The sequence below is a fragment of the Musa acuminata genome, chromosome BXJ2-10, assembly GCF_036884655.1.
Source record: "Musa acuminata AAA Group cultivar baxijiao chromosome BXJ2-10, Cavendish_Baxijiao_AAA, whole genome shotgun sequence".
NCBI lineage: Eukaryota > Viridiplantae > Streptophyta > Magnoliopsida > Zingiberales > Musaceae > Musa > Musa acuminata.
The window spans coordinates 23,012,501-23,029,794 of record NC_088347.1 but is presented as its reverse complement, the minus strand read 5'-3'; the positions used below and the strand labels follow the sequence as shown (position 1 = coordinate 23,029,794).

General features: G+C 38.2%; 1 protein-coding gene and 1 pseudogene across 1 annotated transcript; one reads left to right on the top strand and one right to left on the bottom strand.

The window, feature by feature from the left end:
- Nucleotides 1-108: 108 nt before the first annotated feature.
- LOC104000565 (ABC transporter B family member 10-like) lies at nt 109-4,682 on the bottom strand (annotated as a pseudogene).
- Nucleotides 4,683-6,091: 1,409 nt separating this feature from the next.
- Nucleotides 6,092-17,165, top strand: LOC135624545 (GATA transcription factor 28-like). The gene is made up of 7 exons (XM_065128266.1): nt 6,092-6,388; nt 9,980-10,063; nt 10,146-10,276; nt 15,592-15,714; nt 15,925-16,030; nt 16,588-16,653; nt 16,771-17,165. The coding sequence occupies exons 1-7, from the start codon at nt 6,173-6,175 to the stop codon at nt 16,846-16,848; spliced, it is 804 nt and encodes a 267-aa protein (XP_064984338.1). The 5' UTR covers nt 6,092-6,172; the 3' UTR covers nt 16,849-17,165.
- Nucleotides 17,166-17,294: the final 129 nt, after the last annotated feature.

Sequence of the window (17,294 nt, the reverse complement as noted above, 5' to 3'; positions counted from 1 at the left end):
TTAAGACAGTGAAGCTTAAAGACAATGTGTTGTACTAACAGCAGAGATCTTCCATAGTTCTCGTCGGCTATGGCCAAGATTGCTACATTGCATATTGCTATATTTAATGAACTATAGAAGTTTTGAAGGACTAATTTACTCATGAAGGTTTTCAGAAAGGGAGAAAAGACTCAATTAAAATCATCACAATCCGCGAGAGGGAACGTCGATGAAAGTTTCTTTTCCTATGTATTCTTTTGGTATGTCAATGGAAGTTGGTGAATTCTACTGGTTCTGGAGATGGAAAAGCTTCGAATAAACACCATCAGCTTCTCCAATCAATGTGAAATGGCTGCCCATCTCAACCACCTTACCCTTCTCCATCACCACAATGATATCTGAACTGATCACCGTAGAAAGCCTATGAGCAACTGTCACTCTGGTGATTCCGCATGAAGTGTCTTCTCGTCTCCACCACTTGCTCGATCCCAAAGATCGCATGATGGTTCTCTCAGTTTCAGCATCCAGTGCGCTGGTGGCTTCATCTAGCAGCAGAATCACCGGCCTTTTCAGCAGAGTTCTCGCTATGGCGATCCGCTGCTTCTGTCCACCCGATACTTGGCAGCCTTTCTCCCCCACCATGGTGTCATATCCGTCAGGCAAGCTGCTTATGAACTCATGGATGTTTGCTTCTGTTGCAGCCTCTACGGTCTCGGCCTCTGACGCACCTTCGTTCCCGTAGCAGATGTTCTCTCTTATGGTGGAGCTGAAGAGAAGTGGTTCTTGCTGCACAAAACCTATCTGCTGCCTCAACCAACGCAGGTTGTATTCTCTTATGTCCTTCCTATCGATCAGAATTCTTCCTTGGGCAGGATCGTAGAACCTCATGAGGAGTGCCAAAACAGAGGACTTCCCTGCTCCGCTAGGCCCAACAAGCGCCACAGATGATCCAGCTTCAACCGTTAAGACGAAGCTATCGAGTACGACCACTTGGGGACGCGATGGGTAGGAAAACCTGATGCACTCGAATTCGATTCCGCCTAATATTCTCTCAGAGTTCACTTCATCTGGTACATCTGGTAGGATTCGAGTTTCCCGATCAAGGATGTCGAATGCAGGCTTCAGTATGCCGATGGCGGAAACGACTGTCGGTATCAGAGTCCACAGCTCAGTGATGGAAGGAACTGTGAGCGAGAAGATCTGGTACGACCTTATACCATCCTCGAAGCTGGATTGATTCTTATCGACCAGAATTGTGGTGTACCACAAGGCAACTGCGTGTGCAACATTCCAAAGAAACAGCGACGTGCCTTGAATCATCCCGTACTTGATGCTCTGCAACCTCCCAATCCTCATTGGCTCCTCCAACGAAAGTTTGGCCTTCGTAATCATTTGCTCTTCGTGGACGAAGGCGGCCACGGTTCTGATGTTGCTCGCGGATTCCGATGCAAGAACAGCGAGTTGTTGGTGAGCCAAAGCAGAGTCACCGGAGAAACCTTTGGCTGATTTGGATTGTATCAGGCCGCCGATGAAGTGACAGGGCATGAGAGCCCAGGCGACCAGCCCCATTCTCCAGTTCACGATCATGCTTACGGTTGTCGCTATAAGAATCGAAGAGATGCATTGCACGATGACGGACATTCGATCTGATATGATGGTTTTGATCACGCAAGTGTCACTAACAATGCGTGTTGCAAGCAGTCCCACACCGTTCTCAGGCTTCTCAAACCAAGCTACTTCGTTACGAAGAACAGCTGCAGGAAAGAGCAACAAAAATAAGCAGATACAAAACATGGCAATTCAGAGACAGATGCTTATTACCTGAGAAAAGGGCTTCTCTGAGGTTTCCCATGGCTTTCTCCCCAACCACACCATAGTGATAGTGTTGCAATGTATGAGCAACCAATGCAAGAACACCGACGACGCAGAAAATTATCGAGTACTTCCCTACCGTCTCCCTTGCGTTCTGCTTGTAATATGCTACTCCAATTGTCATGATAAAGAACCCGAACAATGGCTTCGAAACACCAGCGACAGCTGCTGCAAGAGAGCCCAAAGCAGTCTTTGCAAGCTCAAACTTGTTCAGCCTAAACCATATTCTAGAGAAATTAGCAGTTCTGCTCTTTGAGGTTTGCATTCGTCCTATGGGAGGATCACTTGGCTGGTTCTTTGGTTCCTTGAGTTCTTCAGAAGCTGGTGTGTGTTGAATGATCTCTGGTGTGGTATTCCTGTTCTCGAGAAGTGGATCAAGACTTCAGGTGCTATATCTACGATTGGTTTCATCAGCTAAACAAGTGATCACCTACCTTGATTGGGTCTCTCCCATCTCTGGATTCATGTTATGCATGTGAAACAGGTTATTATAGAAGGTGCTGCTTACTAGCAAGTCACTGTGACTTCCACTTTGTGCCACTCTTCCTTCTTCAACGACAACAATGGTGTCTGCATTGCTCACAGTCGATGCTCTGTGGGCAACGATGATGACGGTTCTTCCTTGCATCACTTTCTCCAAGGCTTCTTGAACCAGCTTTTCTGACTCTGAATCAAGCGCACTCGTTGGCTCGTCAAGAAGAAGAATGGGAGAATCTTTCAGAATTGCTCGTGCAATAGCTATTCTTTGCTTCTGGCCACCTGAGAGTTGCACTTGCCTCTCTCCTACCTGAATCGATTCTGTCAGCTCTCGCTACTTCACAGCAACATGATGAGAGAACACAAGTAATTAGCGATGGCTTGAACTCTTACCCAGGTTGAGTATTTGTCAGGAAGCAGAGATATGAATGAGTCTGCATTGGCTGCTGATGCTGCATTCAGTATCTCTTCATCGGTTGCTTCCGAGTTCCCAACCTTCAAGTTATCCTTAATTGTGCCTGAAAACAGCGATGGTTCCTGTGGCACAGCTGCTACGTTTCTCCTGAGGAACTCAAGATCCAGGTCCTTGATGTTGTGGCCATCAATGGAAATCTCACCTGCAGCATTTAGTGCCAATGGTTAGCACGATACATTCAATAGCGTCAACACCAAGTGTTCGAATGTAGAAGCAGACCTGAAATTGGATCGTAGAACCTTTGGACAAGGGAGAGGAGAGTGCTCTTCCCACAGCCACTGCTACCTACCAACGCAAACACTTTGCCTGCTGGTATGGACAATGAGAAGCCTTGCAGAACAAGCTTATCCTGACGAGATGGGTAAGCAAATGACACCCCATTAATCTCGATTCCTCCAACAATCTTCTCTAGCTTTTCTCCTTTTGTCTCGTAACTTATCCTTGGCTTTCTTTCGATCACCTTGAAGACCTCGCTTCCTGCAGCTTTTGCCTGGTTAAAGATCTGCAAGTCTGGTGCGGCATAGGTGATCGATCTGTGATTTCATCAAGAAAAACACAGAGACTGGTAAAGAGAATTTGAGGATGAAGTCAAAGTAACATCAAAAATTGAATCATCATTGTGGTGTTTTAGCCCAAATACATGGCTCCAAAGAGGATGCTCATTATAGCTGCCAAGGTCTCGCCTCCGTTTGCTCTTCCTGCGGTCACGACGACGGCGCCTACCCACACAACCAGAGCCCAAGAACAGAACGTGACGGTCTGAAACAAGCCCAACCCCAACCCCTTAATTGCAGCTTCTTTTTTGCTCATGGCGTACTGCTGCTTCACGTTCCGAGTGAAGGACTTCAACGAGGAGCTCTCTCCAACGAAAGAGAACACGGTCTTGATGTGGGATAAGGTCTGCAGATGCAGAGTTCAACGAGAACTCAGTGTTTGTCGAAAAGACCGCTTTGCAAACACTGATATGCACCTGTTCTACGACTGATGTTGCCTCAGACAAGTACGACATCCTCAACGCCGATAGACCCTCCATCTTTCTCGTGTATGTAGCTCCGATGGCCAGAATCATGGGCAGCACCATCAAAGAGAGCAAAGCTACTTCCCAACAGCAAACAATGGCGATCACAACACCAGCAAAGTAAGTGGCGAAGCAGGAGATGAAGTGACCCAACTGCAACAGTAATACGCCATGATATCCTCTTATCGTGTAAACAAAGGTTCATTTGGCTTCTGGGAAAGCTCGTGCATACCTTCTCTCCAATGGCGTCCTGTATGGTGCTCATGTGGTGTGTTGCTCCTGCCATGACCTTAGCGGTGGTTAACTCTGTATCAAAGGCTTCAATATCCTGGTGAAGAACTGCTCTGAGAAACGCCAACCTCAACCGTGCTACTTGTCGCTCGCTGGTATACATCCAACATGAGATCTCTGCAACCATGTAGATTAGGGCAATGACAAGATGAGTATGCATTCTAGTATGTTCTTCACGTACCGAGCATTCCTGCAGGAAGCGTAGCAGCCGCCATGTACCACACATACGGAATCACCTACATGCAAACCATGCCAAAGCTAAACGTATGCACACGAATGTCAAGAACTCTACACCGTCGAACATGTCTTGTGCACCTTCTTCAGCGCTTCAACCATGGCGGTTTGGTCACCTACGTTGCTCCCAAATGCTTCGAGTGCTTTGCCGAGCAGGAGATAGCCAATGGGCTGAGCCATGCCATGAACGACAGCGCCCACGGATCCCAACCCCATCAGCGCCCAGTCTACTGCGTCGGCGTAGCTGAGAAGCCTGTGGAACGGCAACGGCCGCGACGACAACGACGATGAATGGGTCTCCTCCTCGTCTCGGCCTTCGACCTCCGTCTCAGCCATGGTGAGCTCGCAGTTGGGAGTAGAGATGTGTGAGTATAAAGAAGCCGAGGGAAGGGAATGTGCTGCGGGATATGCGACTTCGCGTCTCTCGTAATTAAAGATACGTTGCAATTAAAACCTCACTCTAATGAATCATCTGCACGACAGTTTGTATAGCGTCTTCATATGTTCTCCACATGTCGTAGTGTGAGAGCTACCAATTTAGAGGTCATAACTTCTGTATGTCTTATGTGTTATGTCACCAAACGCCAAATGAAAGGTTGCTCTTTTTCCTACCCACCATAGCTTAATCATTGATTGACTGACCTTTTGAGGGCTATATTTAATGCAATGTAGAGCAATATATAGCTTCTCTCACATAATAAATCTTTAAGATGTTTTCTCATTATTTCTAGACTCATAACAGAGAAAAATAAAAACACTCAGATTATTTTCATACATAAATTTCTCCACAACATAGAGATATATGAAATATTTTTAGAATAAATAATTCTAATTTAGATTTACTTTCTTATCCAACGATAAGAATTAAAAATATTTGTTAACTCAACAATTAATTTTACATAATTAATATCAATCAAATAACATGTATAACAAGTAATCAACTTATTATTATCAAAATACAGTCTATTTCTGAAAATTATGGCTCTCTCAATAAATGCTGGCCTTCCTTTAATATTACACAGCTGACTTATGTATTAGTAAGGGTTAGTACCTATAATAGGTGAGACTAAATAAATAATAATTGAAGATATAGACAAAGATGACAAAAATTCTATTTTTTTCCATTTTTTAAGTTCATGACCTACTTTCTCTTGTATCAACTTTATGACACGAGAAACATATATATATATATATATATATATATATATATATATATATATATATATATATATATATATATATATATATATATATATATGTTTACAACTAAATCAAAGGATAAAAATTGTAAATGAGTCAGATATATGAGGCTCATATTTTAGATATAAAATTAATATAATGAAAATTTAAAATTCTTAATTTAAGATAAATAAATTAAATAAAATTTTATTAAACGAGTATTTGTATGTAAAATATATAAAATGAGATTTCGAATTCTCGAAATACGGCCACGTGAGTCACATCTGCCAAATTGCGATGGCAATGGTGAGGTAAATGGAGTGCGCCACACGTGCCACAACTGCGGATGCCGACTTAGCGGACAGAGAATGGCCACTTACCCGAGTGGGGCCCGCTGTCGAGTTGGGGCTCATGGGTCTCGCTCGTCAGGTTGCGTGAGAGGAGCACGTAGGATTAGCAGGTCCCTGGGATGGAGCGCACGTGCGGACATGAATTCTATTGGGGTTGGACTCGGGAGACCAAAGGAGGACTCGGGGGGCTATAAAAGGTTCCGCCCGGTACGTGGCGTATCGCTTTCTCGTACGCTCCGCCACCAACCCTTCCTCTCTTTGCTCTCTTTCCCAGTCTGCTCTCCTTCGCTGGTCGCGATGTACGGAAGCATGGACGACGACCCTTTCATGCGGGGGCGACACTTCGTCTCCGAGATCGACGGCATCGGTGCGGCGACGACGGCGGCAGAGGCCGAGGTGGCGCCCTCGATCGAGGGTAGCACGCCCTTGCAACCGCAGCCGCCGGGGCCGAATCAGCTCACCCTCTCTTTCCAGGGACAAGTTTACATCTTCGACTCCGTACAGCCTGAAAGGGTAAGGAAGAAGAAAAAGCAAGATTATTTCTCTCCTCCTCCTTTCTCCTTGATACGTCACACAATTCGGCACTTCTTTTTCTGTTTCTTTCATGTTTCCTAGGTTTACGAGGGTTTAGGAATCCTGTTGCGGGGTTTAGGGTTTTTGTGACTTCCATATCTTTGATTGGTGGATTGCCTGATTTGGCGTCCTTTTCCTTTCAATCGGCTGGTGCATTGGTTAGAAATCGTAGCAATCGATTACATACAAAATAATAAAAAGCATATTGCGGTGCTTCTGATGTTTCCGTACGAGAATAGACGAAACAACCTGAGAACCTAATTTTACATGATAAAGATACCCATCAGCACCTGTGAATTCAGTATATTGCACAAGGGATCGGACGATTATGTAGGTCCGTCGTAAGGTGTGTGGAGTGAGATCTCTTGGCCGACGTGATGAATCAGAATTGCACGCAAGGGCATAGAGAATAACAAAATGAGAAGAAAAAAATGATAAGTTGATTAGATTTATGGTGGCTTTCAGCCTTTACTGTAAAACTTATTCTGTTGTTATTTGTTATTATGCATGGTGAATCTAGAATCATTGTTGCATAATGCAGTTTACCTAAGAATATAAAGGTAATTAATAACATCCTCTGAATGTCTAAATCGTGTATCGGTATGACCAAGGATGCATTGCCTTGAGCCACTTGAATCTATAAACGTTTAAACACAAAATTCCTGCTCAGTGCAAAATCGTAGGCCAACTGAAAGCCATAGTTAAAATCTAATACAAATTGTTAATCTCATAATTTTATCATGTATTCAATGGAGAAATAGCACAAAAGTATTTGATTCACTTTTAAGTGTTTATCACTATTGTCACATACACAAGAGGGAAACATGACATTTCCTAGGAACTTAAGTGCACCCTCCTAATTATTAGTATGAAACGTTATGATGCATAGGTATCTTTTGGACTTCAATTGATTACCTTTTCTGAATATTGTAATTTTTTGTAATTCAGTTAGATTTTTTCTGAAATTTAACCATCTTGTGTTTCATACTTGAAATCAAAGAACTAGGATGCCTCAGGTGACCTCAAAGCCCTATAAGGATCACATTGATTTGAGCAGAGGACATCCTTGCAATTTTTATAAAAAAATGTCTTCATCTTTTGTTGCTCTCCCTTTCTTTCTAGTGAACAGTCTAGTACATAAGGCTCTTGCTGATGCAAGATTTTAGGATGATCGTATACAACCTTACCTCTACAAGCATAGATGTTTTCATGACTTGAGCCTTGGTCACCTAAGTCAAAAGGGGGCATCCTAGTTTGTTTTTCCTGTCTTTATGATAATGCTTTTATTTGATTAAATTTCCCTAAATCTTCGAGTAGAATGTAGATTCCAGTGCTTATTAACTTCGAAATGTTATCCAACTTCTGAATTTGTTTGCATTATGATAATCCTAGAAAAGAACAATGCTATATGAAGCCATAGCAACTTGCTTTCTCAAGTTCATTAACTGTTTGTCCTTGCATTCAATAATTTCTCCTTATAGTTAATTTGTTATTTTATATCTTTTACTTCAATATACTCATTGCGATCCTCCTTGTCTTATTCATTCAAGCATGTAATCTGATGTTTTTTATCATTTATCCAAAAAAATTCTCCGGAAACATAAGTCAGTGGGGGCTTTCAGATCAAATTGAAATGGTAACAACCTTATTTATATGTAACCTTTACTCTGATTTTTTGAAGGATGATGCTATTTGGGCTGAATTTTTTTCCTTTAAACTTCTTGTTTCTTTGAGGGCTGATCAAAAGAGCTCAATGTTCTTGAATAGCTCAAACTTGAGCTCGTGCTTTGCTCGAGATTATTCCCTAAATCTCTATCTGTTTATTTTTTTGTTCTTCCCTTGTTTATATCTAATCAGACTCGACCTTAGCAAGCTGTATTATCACAAAAGCTCCTGTAAAACCCCTATGTTTTAGGACTCTATAATGTTCAAGAGCCTATCGACACTACACTCATGTTCAGACATTCTGAAACTAAATTGATACAAATCATGACTTTAGAGGGCTTCACAAGTTTCTAAAACTCTGGAGGAAAGTACACTAAAAAGAGGATCTGAACTCTTCAGGACTTGATTTGGTGTTGATTTCGATCTTGACTCGAGGATAGTGTCTCTTGGGCTGAGGATGGATATTTTGATCATCCATATCAAAGATGTAAACCTAATCATTGTCACAAATCCATTTCTTTGCCAAAGAGCTCCCTCCTGGATATTCAAGATGGTCCAACCATAATGGTTTGAGGCAAGAATGCTGCAGTACAGTTCTGGAGTGGTGTGACTTACGTTATTCCGGATTTACATCATAACGACTTCTCTTGAAATCCTTCTTGTCCCTTAGTGTGGTGGATCCTTAAGGGGTGATTACAGCTTGAAAATTTTCTGCATTCTTCTTCACATGTCAGTGATGAAGGAAGATGTTATGTCTTACAGATTGTAAAAACAATGAAAAATTAGTATTAATTAAGAGCTACACATAGTTGTTGATTAAGTTTTTAGTTTCATATGTTACACAATTACAAATAGAGATACCTTAGTTCCAGTGTCAGAAGTCTGAGAAACACTGTATCTTTTCTTGCCAGTTGAGTACTATCACAAAAGAAGTGTGTGTGTGTGTGTGTATATATACACTTTGCTATATTGGCACCCATTTCTGAAGGATTCTTTCTTTGATTGTTTTATCTATGTACTCCTAAGTTATTTATTTTAGCTCTGAACTTTAAGAAAATCCAGCATATTGTCACCACCCAAGTACTAGAAAGCCTCATGCCATTCTATATTTTTCGGTGAAGTCCTTTGAGATGAGTATGACAATTCAATCCCATGTACTATAACTGACCTCCTCTGCTCTTAAAGTTGGAGAAAATTTATTTTGATTATTATCAAATAAGCCTATTATGCTTAAAATCATAACTTAAAAATGGCTTGCTGACTCACATAAACAACTTGATAAAAAAAATCCAAAAGTTCTGCAATTAAAGGAATTATCTACTCAAGAAAGACCGGTAACCTTACTGAAAATTATTAAGAATTGATCAATGTGAGACAAAGCTTCAGCTCTTGCCTTGGTTCTTCTTACATGTTTATATCATATGCCATATAGTATCAGAACTAGTTAAGTTCTCAGTGATCCAGTGTGTTGCACATAGTCATGTTTATATCTATTTTAACCTCCATTTCCAGTACCACTAATGCACAACACATTTACCAAACTATACTAGTTTTGAGATTTTTTTTATATCTGTATTTCAGTTCCTCATTTGCCTTTCATATTTATATCAACTTTTGATTGTAGCAATAGACTTATGAGGAACATGATACTTTTCTTTTTTGATGTAAACAAGCAATTATCATGTTGGTTTACCTTCGTTAGCATTTAATTTGTTCTTAATTAACGTTACCTAGAAAATAAGTTTTCTTTAGAACAGATACCTTTTGGAGATCATTGCCATATTTTTTTTATTTTTCAAATTTCAAGTTTGCTTCCTGTTGACAAATATTTATTTTGTTGATAGATTCTTAAACTGTCTTACTCAGGTTCATGCAGTTCTGTTACTTTTGAATGGGCAACAATCACCTGAATTTGGTGGCATGGCAGTACCCTCTCATCAAAATTATAGGGTATTTCATGCAGCAACTTCATCACCCATCAAATTACCTTTCAACTAATTCTTTCATTACAGTTTTATGTGTGCATTACCAGAGTGTAGATGAAGCATCAGGATCCAAAAATGGTCAACGGCTTGCTTCTATTTTGCGGTTTAAGGAGAAGAAGAAGAACCTATGCTTCAAGAAGAAAGTACTATATACTGTTCGAAAGGAAGTTGCTTCTAGGTATAAGTTTTTCATTGTCATTATAAGATTTATGTTAACCCTGGATAATTTAAACATAGATGTTCCTTTAACTAATATCATCACTATAATTGAGATGCCAAAATTATTATTATTATTACTATTATTATTATTACTATTATTATTATTATTATTATTATTATTATTATTATTATTATTATTATTATTATTATTATTATTATTATTATTGTTGTTGTTGTTGTTGTTGTTGTTGTTGTTGTTATTGTTGTTGTTATTATTATTTCGTTGAGGGAGAGATGCCACTTGCCCTATCTTATCATTAACTCCCAATTGGGAACCAAACTAATATGCTCCATCTCCTTTGTGCATGGCGTTACATGCATATAGTATCTTTGCATAATTAGAGAACATCGCCAATGTTGGTTCCAAGGCCGGATGAGAAAAGTGGAGGATTGCATTAGGTCACTGACAATCAGCGTAAAACTATGTCAGATCTTATGAACATGAGTCTTAATCGATTTCAGTATCGAGCTAGGTTGTCACCCGGAAGTGACGTGAGGCACTTTCACCACCTACGTGTCTCAAACTACAAACAGTGGGATAGGAGGTCGTCCAGAAGCGGCCCATCACATCGGTGCTTAGATATGGTGCCAAGTAGGCATGGGTCTTTTATTATTTCCAATTGGAGTAAAGAAGTTAGTCTAAGAATAGAGGGTTAGATTAGCAACTTGGAATATAGGAACACTTTTAAAGAAAAGATTAAAATTAGTAAATACTATGATTAGAAGAAGAATAAATATGATTTGCTTACAAGAGACTAAGTGGATAAGGGAAAAATCTAAAGAGATTCATAGTACCAGATTTAAAATTTGATATTTGGGGAAAAATTAAACACAGAAATGGTATAGGAATTGTTATTGATAAGGATCTTAAGAACAATGTTGTAAATGTAAAAAGACTTGGAGATAGAATTATAGTACTAAATTTGTGAAAGGATAAGATGTTTTGAATATCATTAGTGCTAATGCCCCTTAAGTTAGATTAAATGATCAAACCAAAAGAGAATTTAAAAAAAAATTAGATGATATGATTCAAGAAATAATCAAAAAAATTATAATCGGAGGAGATTTGAATGATCATATAGGCAAAACATATGATGAATAGAAAAGGGTGCATGGGGGCTTTGGTTATGGGGAGAGAAATGAAAATGATGGCATGATTTTGGACTTTACAACTTTGTATGATCTTATAATTGTAAATACTTTAAGAAAAGAGATAAACATTTGGTTACTTATAAGAGTGGTCTCAATTGTAATCAAATAGACTTTTTTCTTACTAGAAAGGTAGATAAAGTAAATAAAGTTATTTGTAAGAATTGTAAAGTTATACCTGGTAAAAGTTCGACTAATCAACATAGGTTTATAGTATTAGATATTTGTCATAGAAAATAGAAAAAGAAAAAAATAGTAAAAAAATTTACTAGGACTAGGTGGTGAAATTTTAAAGATAATGTAAAGATCTTTAAGAATAGGATGGAAAGGGAGGGAGGGACTTAGAACATAGATGAAGATAATATTAATATTATTTGGACTACAATGGTTAATAAGATTAGGAGCTTAATAAAGGAGATTCTTAGTGAAACTAAAGGTAGAAGTGTATGTTAAATGAGAGTTTGTGTTGGTGCGAGGAAGTTTAAAAAATAATTTTTTACTAGATTGGTAAAATTATAAAAATGAGGAGAAATTTAAAAGATTTAAAGAATCTAAAAAAGAGACAGTAAAAGTGGTTAGTATGACAAAATATGAAGTTTATTATAATTTTTATAATAAACTAGGTACTAAAGATGATGAAAAAGATATATATTGAATTGCTAAAGTTAGGGAAAGAAAGTAAGGATTTAAGTAATATTAGATGCATTAAAGATGAAGATCAAGGAATACTTCTTAATGGTAACGAGATTAAGGAAAGATAAAGAAATTATTTTTATAATTTATTTAATAAATATTTCACATAGGACTTAGATGTAATGATAAATAATAATGGTAGATTTAATAATCATAGATTTGTTTATAAAATTAGAGTTAGTGAAGTAAAAGATGCATTAAAGAAGATGAAAATAGTTAAGAGTGTAGGACCTGATAGTATTCTTATTGAGGAAAAGGTTAGAGGATAAGGGGGTAGCTTAGTTAACTAACTTATTTCAACAAAATCATAAGATTCAGAAAGATATCTGATGAATCAACAAAGAGTTTTTTAGTACCATTTTACAAGAATAAGAAAAACATACAAAATTATTTAAATTATAAAGAAATTAAAATCATGAGTTATACTATGAAACTTTAGGAAAGAGTTATCGAAAGTAGAATAAAATTTAAAACAAATATCTCTAAAAAGCAATTTAGTTTTATGTCTGGATTTGCATATGGTTTTTATTGATCTAGAGAAAACATATGATGGGGTTCATAAAGATCTATTGTGATGGGTTTTAGAAAAGAAAAGTGTATTCATTAATTATATTAATGTTATTAAAGATATACATGATAATATAGCTACTAGTGTTAGAACTATAGGAAGTGTGTTTAGTGAGTTTCATTGTAATATAGGATTATATTAGGGATCCATATTACGTCCCTACTTTTTTACATAGATAATGGATGAACATATTAATTATTTATATGATAGACCTCCCTGGTGTATGTTATTTGCTGATGATATTATCTTAGTTGATGAGAGCTTAAGTGAAATTAATTATAAATTTGAGTTATGGAGAAAATCCTTAGAGACTAAAGGATTTAGATTAAGTAGGACTAAAATTGAATTTATAAGATATAATTTTAGTAATTCTATGAATAGACAGGAGAATATAGTTAAGTTGAATGAACAAAAAGTTTTTTAAGTAAAAATTTTAGGTATTTTGGATCAATTATTTAATAAGATGACGAGATCGATGAAGATATTATTCATAGAGTAAAAATAAAATGATTAAAATGGCAAGGGGCGTAAAGAGTCTTGTGTGATTATCAAATATCTTGAAAATTAAAAGAAAAATTTTATTAGACAGTTTTGAGACCAATAATACTTTATAAATATGTGTTAGGCAGTTAAGAAACAACATATATAAAAAGTTTATGTTATCAAGATGAGAATGCTGAGATGGATGCAGTGAAGTCAACGGACGCCCGGGCGCTCGCTTAGGCGCCTAGGTGAGGCGAGGCGAGACTTAAACGCCCACTTATTGGGCTGGGCAGGCGTCTTCACTCAAATGCCGCGCTTGGGCCCAAGCGCTAGGCGGGTCGGGCGCCTGCCTGGTTCAACTTAAGTCAGGTCGAACCTATGTTGAACTAAACAATTCTATTTGGTTTGATTGAACCAATTATCTATTAAGCATGAGTCGAACCAAACACAAGACAATTGGTTCGTTTGAACCAGTTATCTATCGCAGAAAGCAAGAAACCACACACAAGAAGAACCCTAACGCAGAAATCCTCTTTCCCACTATGTTCCTACATGGCAACGAAGTTCCTCCCATAGGTGAATGATGGCAGCAACCTTATTCCCTGATAACGTTTTCCTTTAGCGATAGCAGCTATGCCTTCCTCCAGCGACAGCAATGACATCTTCCTCCAGCGACAACGATGACATCTTCCTCTGGCAGTAGTGGTGACTTCTTCCCCTCCCTCCCTTTGCCCTGTTAATCGGTAGCCCTTTTACGTGCATCGCAGCACCTCGGCCCTGCCCCCCGCCTCGTTGTAGCCACCCCTTCCTCAATCGTTATTCCCTCTTCCCCTCCCTCTTTGTCATTCTATCAAGGACAAATTTGTATAAAGGGTGTTCGATGTAATGTTTGTGTATATCTATGTCTTTCGGTTTTGTTCATGTTTTGCACATTATGTAAAAGGCTTGCAATAGGCTTGATAGCCCCATTTGATTGGTTTTTGTAGCCGTTTTAGTCCTGTAAATATAGGTCATGTACACTTATTGCATAGAGGCAAAACTGCCTAAAAATAAGCTATCCAAATAGTCATTTTATGGGTTTTCTAGCTCCGTAGAGTGGTGTGGAGTGTCAACCAGTACGACACCCTAGAGCTATTTGGGTGGCACATGACTGGATGGTCCTTTGAGATATTGTCTAGGGATGGTTTGTTGTCTTATACTACAACAGTGTCGTGGGGACTTTTGGCCGTGGCGAACCACCTTAGACCCTTTGTCACGTGACTCTTCGGAGTTTGCAAAGCCCATGTTTGTAATTTGTATTGCCTATCAAGTATTTCTTGAAATTTCTACTTATGGGATCCAAGTTAAATACTTCCTCTAACCTGTCTTTTTTTTTCAAGTCCTTAAAGGACCATGAGAGGTTTCGGGGAGGTTGACCCTTTACGAACAGACACGCAAGGGCACCACATGACTTAAGCAAAATCGGCTAAGTCTGTGATAGTTCACCGTTGCCTTCTTCCCTGTTCACCGCGACTTTCTTCCCCGTTTACCCTACCACTTCATTGTTGTTTGTTAATTTAAACTTAGATCAGCTGCTGCTTTGCTATTTATCTTGGTTGTTTGTCTATGTTTGTGAGAACACCAGTTGCTTGTTGTAGTGAACAGTAGTTGCCTTTTGTGCTTAGTGAATCAATAATAAAATGTCGAGTATTATTGCTATCGCTATAGTTTGATGTGTTATTTTAGTTTTAGTTTTAGTTAATTTTTTTATTAATCATGATATATAATTTTTAAATTATAATATTCAAGAGCATCTCACTTTACTTGGGCAAGCGCCTCAGTCATTTTAGGACCATGGTGCTTTTTGACGCCTATTGCTTTTTACTGTATTGGATGGATGTGTGGAGTTACTAGAAAAGATAGGAAAAGAAATATTTTTATTTGTGAATAATTAGGTATTGCTTCGATACAGGATAAGATGACAAAATCATTTAAGATGGCATGGGCATGTGTTTAGGAGGCCTCCCAATGCAATAATTAGATGAGGTAAAATGATTAATGTTAGTGGTATGAGCAGGGGTAGAAGAAAACCTAAAAAGACTTTAATATAAACTATATTTATAGACTTAAGTACTCTAAACTTAACTAAATATATGATATTTTACAGATCTTAATGGTGGCAAACGATTCATGTAGTCGATCCTAAATAGTTGGATTTTTTATTTTGTTGTTATTATTGTTGTTGTTATTATGATGAAGCAATCGAGACAGAAAATATTTATATATATGATTTGCAGAAATTGTTCTTTCAAACATACACCACCTAGATTAAGTCTGGGATTAATCCTTATGCTAGTGTTACTTAGAAATTATCGATCATAATATATATCTCCATGATTTAGGATGAAGCGTAATAAGGGTCAGTTTGCATCATCCAAGGCAAATTCTGAGGAAGTGGCATCAGTCACATCAAGTTGGGATCCTGCAAAAAGCAATGATCAAGAAGAGAAAGATCAGCATGCCTTGTGAGTTTCTTGTTTTTAGCTATGATAATTATTTGGCCTGGTTTTTGACTAGTGTTTCATAGCAGAAAACTAGAACAGCACAAAATAACCAGCTATAAGTTTGTTCCTGTGTTGTTTCTTTATCATTCTTCTTTTCTGTCTTTATCTCCTAATTTATGTTGCAATGTATCATCATCAGTTGTTGCAACTAATACTGTCTGAATCATGCAGTTGCCTCAACTGTGGAACCAGTAAAAATTCTACTCCAATGATGCGCCGTGGGCCAGCTGGACCAAAATCTCTTTGCAATGCTTGTGGTCTAACGTGGGCAAACAAGGTTTGTGAAACATCACAAAATGATTGACTTACCCTTGTTATATATGAACACTGATTGTATGATCAGTTAGAATTCTCCTTATACAATCATCTGAATCTTGCATGTTTGGAGATTTTCATTGTTCAGATTAATTACCAATTATTTTCATTGTTAAATTAAAAAAATGAGAAATAAAGTCAAGAACCTGTAGTATCATAAGCATATGGGGGCCTTACGACATTGCGTTCTGTTTTTCATCAACATTCATGGCTTACCCTAATCTCAAGCTTTTGCTGATTAAGAGATAATTTCTGGTCCATTACTTCTATTTAGCAGCTGTTTCTTGAGCAGAACTACAGTTGTACGCAAAACGCAAAACATTGTAACTGAGATACCACAATTATGATACGAAATTGTTTTATGCAAAGTTAAAATGTCTTGTTATATATGCAAAGTTATATATGGGTGAATGTGTTAGTTTGATATGTAGAGGATAAAGATATTCCCAATTCTAGTCTTTAATAGAGAGAGGTCTTCTGTCTAGTTTGAGTAACCTTACCAACATCTTCTGACTGCAGCATTCTTTAAGAAGCCACCTGAAAGTTTCGGCCCCTGGAACCCAAACTATGATCCAGGATGAGCAGGTACAGTCTTCTAACAATGTCGGAGAAGTTGATACCGGCGACGACGAGTCATTTAAAGTTTGGCCTAGTGTGGCATGTGTATTATCAGCTTATGCATGATGTAACTCATGTTTACAGGGTGACAAGGACTCGGTGGTCGCAAGCAACAGCTACATGTTCTCTGCATCAACAGATGGCCATGGTTCGATTAGTTGATGGCTGAAGTAGGTTCAGAAAGGGATTGTCCTCAACAGTTGCATTCGATGCCGAGTCGAGGAGGTGATCAGTGTTGAAAAATCTGATCAACTGATGCCAAAGCTGTTTACTGTAAGGCATATGGTGAAAGATTTGTTTATCTTTATACATATTTTAGAAGGGAGTCTGCTAAATGAATTAGCTTAGTGTTTAGGTTTCCGATACAGTTAAAAAGAAAGAGCCTACCTCCCACCCAGCTATGTATGGCCATATATACATTTGTAGGGGTTTATGCTGGTTAGCAATAGATCACAGCTGAAGGACTCTTATGAATCGAAGGCCATGCCTGCCCAACAATTTGTTTTCATGCATGAAATGGTGTCAAACTCAAAACATAAACATGAATTTGAACTTGAGACCTATTATCTATGTGACAATAGATTAACCAATAGAATGATTCCGAATAG

Excerpts from the sequence above, each read along its gene's own strand:
- LOC135624545 (XM_065128266.1), top strand. The coding sequence starts at position 6,173 with ATGTACGGAAGCATGGACGACGACCCTTTCATGCGGGGGCGACACTTC. Across the intron at positions 10,064-10,145 it reads CCTCTCATCAAAATTATAGG|AGTGTAGATGAAGCATCAGG; the intron begins GTATTTCATGCA and ends GTGCATTACCAG. Across the intron at positions 16,654-16,770 it reads CTATGATCCAGGATGAGCAG|GGTGACAAGGACTCGGTGGT; the intron begins GTACAGTCTTCT and ends TCATGTTTACAG.